General features: G+C 45.9%; 1 protein-coding gene across 1 annotated transcript in view; it reads left to right on the forward strand.

The window, feature by feature from the left end:
* LOC143299889 (uncharacterized) overlaps nucleotides 1-7,500 on the forward strand; it is a 15,213-nt gene that overhangs the window by 2,811 nt on the left and 4,902 nt on the right. Inside the window, exon 2 of the mRNA XM_076613383.1 lies at nucleotides 3,492-3,674. Within this exon, the coding sequence (XP_076469498.1) occupies nucleotides 3,564-3,674 (111 nt within the window). The 5' untranslated portion in view covers nucleotides 3,492-3,563. The remainder of the gene's footprint in view (nucleotides 1-3,491; nucleotides 3,675-7,500) is intronic.

Below are 7,500 nucleotides of genomic sequence, written 5' to 3' on the forward strand. Positions count from 1 at the left end.
CTGGTCTGTCTGGAACAGATCGACATTGTCCACTTTTCTGTCTGGAATAGATCGACATTGTCCACTGGTCTGTCTGGAAACAGATCGACATTGTCCACTGGTCTGTCTGGAATAGATCGACATTGTCCACTGGTCTGTCTGGAAACAGATCGACATTGTCCACTGGTCTGTCTGGAAATAGATCGACATTGTCCACTGGTCTGTCTGGAATAGATCGACATTGTCCACTGGTCTGTCTGGAATAGATCGACATTGTCCACTGCTCTGTCTGAAAGTAGATCGACATTGTCCACTGCTCTGTCTGGAAATAGATCGACATTGCGCTCTGTCTGGAATAGATCGACATTGTACACTGTCCTGTCTGGAAATAGATCGACATTGTCCACTGGTCTGTCTGGAAATAGATCGACATTGTCCACTGGTCTGTCTGGAAATAGATCGACATTGTCCACTGCTCTCCTTCCGTATCTGCCGATGTCAAAACCGGCAAAGTAAGCTTCTGGCGTCTGTATCTATCTTACCTATCTATCTTTTCTACCTATCTTTATCTACATTCCCTTACCTTACCTATCTCACCTATCTATCTTTTCTACCTACCTTTATCTACATTCCCTTACCCTACCTATCTCACCTATCTTTTCTACCTACCTTACCTTCTATCTACATTCCCTTACCCTACCTATCTCACCTATCTTTTTCTACCTACCTTACCTTCTATCTACATTCCCTTACCCTACCTATCTCACCTATCTACCTACCTTACCTTCTATCTACATTCCCTTGCCCTACCTATCTCACCCATCTACCTACCTTACCTTCTATCTACATTCCCTTACCCTACCTATCTGACCTATCTATCTTTTCTACCTAGCTTTATCTACATTCCCTTACCCTACCTATCTCACCTATCTATCTTTTCTACCTACCTTTATCTACATTCCCTTACCCTACCTGCCTCACCTATCTACCTACCTACATCTACGAGGGAAGATCTGGGCCAAACCCAGAAGCAATGACACAAAGTGTAAAACAGCACACCTCACCCCTTTACTCACCAGACCTCACTCCACCTGTCTTCCCCCTGTTCCCCAACCTGAAATCCATCTCACTGGGGACGTTTTGGGAGTGATGATGACGTCATTCATTTCGCTGAGGCATTGTGGGAGGCTCAACAGACCGGAAATGCCGAACACTGGGGGGGGGTGGGGGGGGGGGGGGGAACGTGACAAGGAACACTCGTAATTGAAAATGACGGCCACGTGACAATTCTAAACGCTGATGGGACCGGACAATAGAAATATCTGAAAATGACGGTCACGTGACAATTCTAAACACTGAAGGGACCGGACAATAGAAATATCTGAAAATGACGGTCACGTGACAATTCTAAACACTGAAGGGACCGGACAATAGAAATATCGCAAAATGACGGTCACGTGACAATTCTAAACACTGAAGGGACCGGACAATAGAAATATCGCAAAATGACGGTCACGTGACAAAGACATTTCCTAAATGATCGAAGAGCGAGACAAAATCTGTAAAATGACCAAATGCGACAAAAGATACCTGTAACATTACCAAAGCGGGACACTGACAGTTCGTAATGTGACCAAAGCGGGACACTGACAGTTCGTAATGTGACCAAAGCGGGACATTGACAGTTCGTAATGTGACCAAAGCGGGACATTGACAGTTCGTAATGTGACAACAGCGGGACACTGACAGTTCGTAATGTGACCAAAGCGGGACACTGACAGTTCGTAATGTGACAACAGCGGGACATTGACAGTTCGTAATGTGACAACAGCGGGACACTGACAGTTCGTAATGTGACCAAAGCGGGACACTGACAGTTCGTAATGTGACTAACACAGGACACTGACAGTTCGTAATGTGACAACAGCGGGACACTGACAGTTCGTAATGTGACCAAAGCGGGACACTGACAGTTCGTAATGTGACCAAAGCGGGACATTGACAGTTCGTAATGTGACAACAGCTGGACATTGACAGTTCGTAATGTGACAACAGCGGGACACTGACAGTTCGTAATGTGACCAAAGCGGGACATTGACAGTTCGTAATGTGACCAAAGCGGGACATTGACAGTTCGTAATGTGACCAAAGCTGGACACTGACAGTTCGTAATGTGACCAAAGCGGGACATTAACAGTTCGTAATGTGACAACAGCGGGACACTGACAGTTCGTAATGTGACAACAGCGGGACACTGACAGTTCGTAATATGACAACAGCAGGCCACTGAATCATACCTCTACCTGTCAGTGTTGGGGTCACTGAATCATACCTCTACCTGTCGGTGTTGGGGTCACTGAATCATACCTCTGCCTGTCAGTGTTGGGGTCACTGAATCATACCTCTGCCTGTCAGTGTTGGGGTCTCTGAATCATACCTCTACCTGTCAGTGTTGGGGTCACTGAATCATACCTCCACCTGTCAGTGTTGGGGTCACTGAATCATACCTCTACCTGTCAGTGTTGGGGTCACTGAATCATACCTCTACCTGTCAGTGTTGGGGTCACTGAATCATACCTCTACCTGTCAGTGTTGGGGTCACTGAATCATACCTCTGCCTGTCAGTGTTGGGGTCACTGAATCATGCCTCTGCCTGTCAGTGTTGGGGTCACTGAATCATACCTCTACCTGTCAGTGTTGGGGTCACTGAATCATACCTCTACCTGTCAGTGTTGGGGTCACTGAATCATACCTCTACCTGTCAGTGTTGGGGTCACTGAATCATACCTCTACCTGTCAGTGTTGGGGTCACTGAATCATACCTCTACCTGTCAGTGTTGGGGTCACTGAATCATACCTCTACCTGTCAGTGTTGGGGTCGCTTAACTAATAATGACTGGTGTGTATGCATGCGCTGAAAATTAACACACGCACGTTCAATGCAATCTGTTCAGATATAAAGAGAGGTGTGGCCCAAATCGATGCTGCTGATCCAGTACATCGTGTTCACCAGTGATCGGGGTTCAAAGCCCGGTTTCGGCATAGTGTTGTGTCCTTGGGGAAAGGAACTTTACTCTGATTTTCCTCACTCTACTCAGGTTGTGAATGGGTACCTGACTTTGGATGGAGAGGGTTAACTCACTTAGTACGGCCAGTCCTCTCTTGTCCTCTACACAGACACCTCGGATGTCCAGTGGGTGTCTGAATGACCCAACCTTTAGCTTCCGTCGTCAGAATTGTGGTATTCTTTGTCAACATTCACCTCGTCAGTATAAGAGCCTTCCGCTTGCAATATTTTGATGGTGGTAATTGGGGTGAAACGCTGTTAACGTCGTCTCTTTCGCCGTTCGTATGGAGAGAGTTAAAACGGCGGAAGGAGAGGACTGGGCCCCGCCTTCCTATGCCGAGACCTGGACACAGTGGATGTCAGTTCACTGCTCCCGATGGGATCCACTCAGACAGAAATAAACGAAATCTACAACTGACTCAATGGTCTGCTGTCTTGTCAACAGATAAGTGTCCACCACCACACCGTCTCCATGGCAACTCTTCGCACCACGTAACCACAGCGCTACAGTGTGCGCATGCGTAGAAAGAACGTCCTTTCCTTTCGCTTTCCCGGCGGCCTGTGCACCAGGATGCTTCCGGAGAGACGTGCCGTGACGTCACTGCTGCTGGTGATGCTGGTGACGCAGGTATGGCTAAGACGTCATCCTGTGTACTCTATGTGACGTGTGTGTGTGTGTGGGGGGGGGGATGAGTGTGGCAATAGGTGACGTCACCGGGGTGCAGAAATGAGGGCGGGCAGTGTGGTGTGTGTGTGTAGGGGTGTGGAGGTGGGGGTGTCTAGGGGAAGCAGGGGGAGGAGGGGGGTAGTGACGATGTCATACGTTCAGGTGTCGGCAGTTGGATGTCTTTGAGCAGGACTGCTGATGCCTCGGTCATAGAGTTGTATCATTGTGGTGTGGTGTGGTGTGGTGTGGTGTTGTGTTATGATGTGTTGTGATGTGTGGTTTGGTGTGTTGTGGTGTTGTGGGGTGGTGTGGTGCTGTGTTGTGATGTGTTGTGATGTGATGTGTGTTGTGGTGTGGTGTTGTGATGTGTGGTGTGGTGTGTTGTGGTGTGGTGTGGTGTGGTGTGGTGTGGTGTTGTGTTGTGTTGTGTTGTGTTGTGTGGTGTGGTGTTGTGTGGTGTGGTGTGGTGTTGTGTTGTGTTGTGTTGTGATGTGTGGTGTGGTGTGGTGCGGTGCGGTGTGGTGTGGTGTGGTGTTGTGCTGTGATGTGTGGTGTGGTGGGGTGTGGTGTTATGTGGTGTGGTGTGGTGTAGTCTTGTGGTGTGGTGTGGTGTGGTGTTGTGGTGTGTGGTGTGGCGTGTGTGGTGTGGTGTGGTGTAGTGTGGTGTGTTGTGGTGTGGTTTGTTGTGTTGTGGTGTGGTGGTGTGGTGTGGTGTGGTGGTCTGGTGTGGTGTGGTGTGGTGTAGTGTTGTGTCCTGTGGTGTGGCGTGCTGTGCCTTGGTGTGGTGTGCTGTGCAGTGGTGTGGTGTGCTGTGTTGTTGTGTGCTGTGGTGTGGTGTGTTGTGGTGTGGTGTAGTGTGGTGTGGTGTGGCGCTCATCATTCGTTTCCTGTGACATTTAATCAGATTTCAGGCACGCACACATACACACTCATACATACATGTAACATTTTACATGTATGACCGTTTTCTTTATTTACACTACCATGTAGGCAGCCATACTCCATTTTCGGGGGTGTGCATGCTGAGTATGTTCTTGTTTCCATAACCCACAGATCAGCGTCTTAACCATTCTGCCATTGTCATATCACACGAATAAGTTTTGAATAAAAAAAAAAACCATTATGGGTGGACGAGGTGGGCATTTGGTATCGGGAGTGGTTAAATGGAAACTGGCTGACACAGTGCATAATGGGTGGGCGAGATGGGGTTATGATTGTGGGGAGTGTTTACAGAAAAACAGTGATGGGGTTATGATTGTTGGGAGTGTTTACAGAAAAACAGTGATGGGGTTATGATTGTGGGGAGTGTTCACAGAAAAACAGTGATGGGGTTATGATTGTTGGGGGAGTGTTTACAGAAAACAGTGATGGGGTTATGATTGTTGGGAGTGTTTACAGAAAAACAGTGATGGGGTTATGATTGTTGGGAGTGTTTACAGAAAACAGTGATGGGGTTATGATTGTTGGGAGTGTTTACAGAAAGACAGTGATGGGGTATGATTGTGGGGAGGAGTGTTTACAGAAAATCAGTGATGGGGTTATGATTGTTGGGAGTGTTTACAGAAAAAACAGTGATGGAATTATGATTGTTGGGAGTGTTTACAGGAAAACAGTGATGGGGTTATGATTGTGGGGAGTGTTTACAGAAAGACAGTGATGGGGTTATGATTGTGGGGAGGAGTGTTTACAGAAAGACAGATATGGGGTTATGATTGTGGGAGTGTTTACAGAAAAACAGTGATGGGGTTATGATTGTTGGGAGTGTTTACAGAAAGACAGATATGGGGTTATTATTGTGGGGAGTGTTTACAGAAAAACAGTGATGGGGTTATGATTGTTGGGAGTGTTTACAGAAAGACAGATATGGGGTTATTATTGTGGGGAGTGTTTACAGAAAGACAGTGATGGGGTTATGATTGTTGGGAGTGTTTACAGAAAGACAGTGATGGGGTTATGATTGTTGGGAGTGTTCACAGAAAGACAGTGATGGGGTTATGATTGTTGGGAGTGTTCACAGAAAAACAGTGATGGGGTTATGATTGTTGGGAGGAGTGTTTACAGAAAATCAGTGATGGGGTTATGATTGTGGGGAGTGTTTACAGAAAATCAGTGATGGGGTTATGATTGTTGGGAGTGTTTACAGAAAGACAGTGATGGGGTTATGATTGTTGGGAGTGTTTACAGAAAGACAGTGATGGGGTTATGATTGTTGGGAGTGTTTACAGAAAAACAGTGATGGGGTTATGATTGTTGGGAGTGTTTACAGAAAGACAGTGATGGGGTTATGATTGTTGGGAGTGTTCACAGAAAAACAGTGATGGGGTTATGATTGTGGGGAGGAGTGTTTACAGAAAGACAGTGATGGAATTATGATTGTTGGGAGTGTTTACAGAAAAACAGTGATGGGGTTATGATTGTGGGGAGTGTTTACAGAAAGACAGTGATGGGGTTATGATTGTTGGGAGTGTTCACAGAAAAACAGTGATGGGGTTATGATTGTTGGGAGTGTTTACAGAAAAACAGTGATGGGATTATGATTGTTGGGAGTGTTTACAGAAAGACAGTGATGGGGTTATGATTGTTGGGAGGGTTTACAGAAAAAACAGTGATGGGGTTATGATTGTTGGGAGTGTTTACAGAAAAACAGTGATGGGGTTATGATTGTTGGGAGTGTTTACAGGAAGACAGTGATGGGGTTATGATTGTGGGGAGTGTTTACAGGAAGACAGTGATGGGGTTATGATTGTGGGGAGTATTTACAGAAAGACAGTGATGGGGTTATGATTGTTGGAAGTGTTCACAGAAAAACAGTGATGGGGTTATGATTGTTGGGAGTGTTTACAGAAAAACAGTGATGGGATTATGATTGTTGGGAGTGTTTACAGAAAGACAGTGATGGGGTTATGATTGTTGGGAGTGTTTACAGAAAGACAGTGATGGGGTTATGATTGTTGGGGAGTGTTTACAGAAAGACAGTGATTGGGTTATGATTGTTGGGGAGTGTTTACAGAAAATCAGTGATGGGGTTATGATTGTTGGGAGTGTTTACAGAAAGACAGTGATGGGGTTATGATTGTTGGGGAGTGTTTACAGAAAATCAGTGATGGGGTTATGATTGTTGGGAGTGTTTACAGAAAATCAGTGATGGGGTTATGATTGTTGGGAGTGTTTACAGAAAGACAGTGATGGGGTTATGATTGTTGGGAGTGTTTACAGAAAGACAGTGATGGGGTTATGATTGTGGGGAGTGTTTACAGAAAATCAGTGATGGGGTTATGATTGTTGGGAGTGTTTACAGAAAATCAGTGATGGGGTTATGATTGTTGGGAGTGTTTACAGAAAGACAGTTATGGGGTTATGATTGTGGGGAGTGTTTACAGAAAAACAGTTATGGGGTTATGATTGTGGGGAGTGTTTACAGAAAGACAGTGATGGGGTTATGATTGTGGGGAGTGTTCACAGAAAAACAGTGATGGGGTTATGATTGTTGGGAGTGTTTACAGAAAGACAGTGATGGGGTTATGATTGTGGGGAGTGTTTACAGAAAGACAGTGATGGGGTTATGATTGTTGGGAGTGTTCACAGAAAGACAGTGATGGGGTTATGATTGTGGGAGTGTTCACAGAAAGACAGTGATGGGGTTATGATTGTGGGGAGTGTTTACAGAAAAACAGTGATGGGGTTATGATTGTTGGGAGTGTTCACAGAAAGACAGTGATGGGGTTATGATTGTTGGGAGTGTTTACAGAAAAACAGTGATGGGGTTATGATTGTTGGGAGTGTTTAC

This window comes from Babylonia areolata, chromosome 25, assembly GCF_041734735.1.
Source record: "Babylonia areolata isolate BAREFJ2019XMU chromosome 25, ASM4173473v1, whole genome shotgun sequence".
Taxonomy (NCBI): Eukaryota; Metazoa; Mollusca; class Gastropoda; order Neogastropoda; family Buccinidae; genus Babylonia; species Babylonia areolata.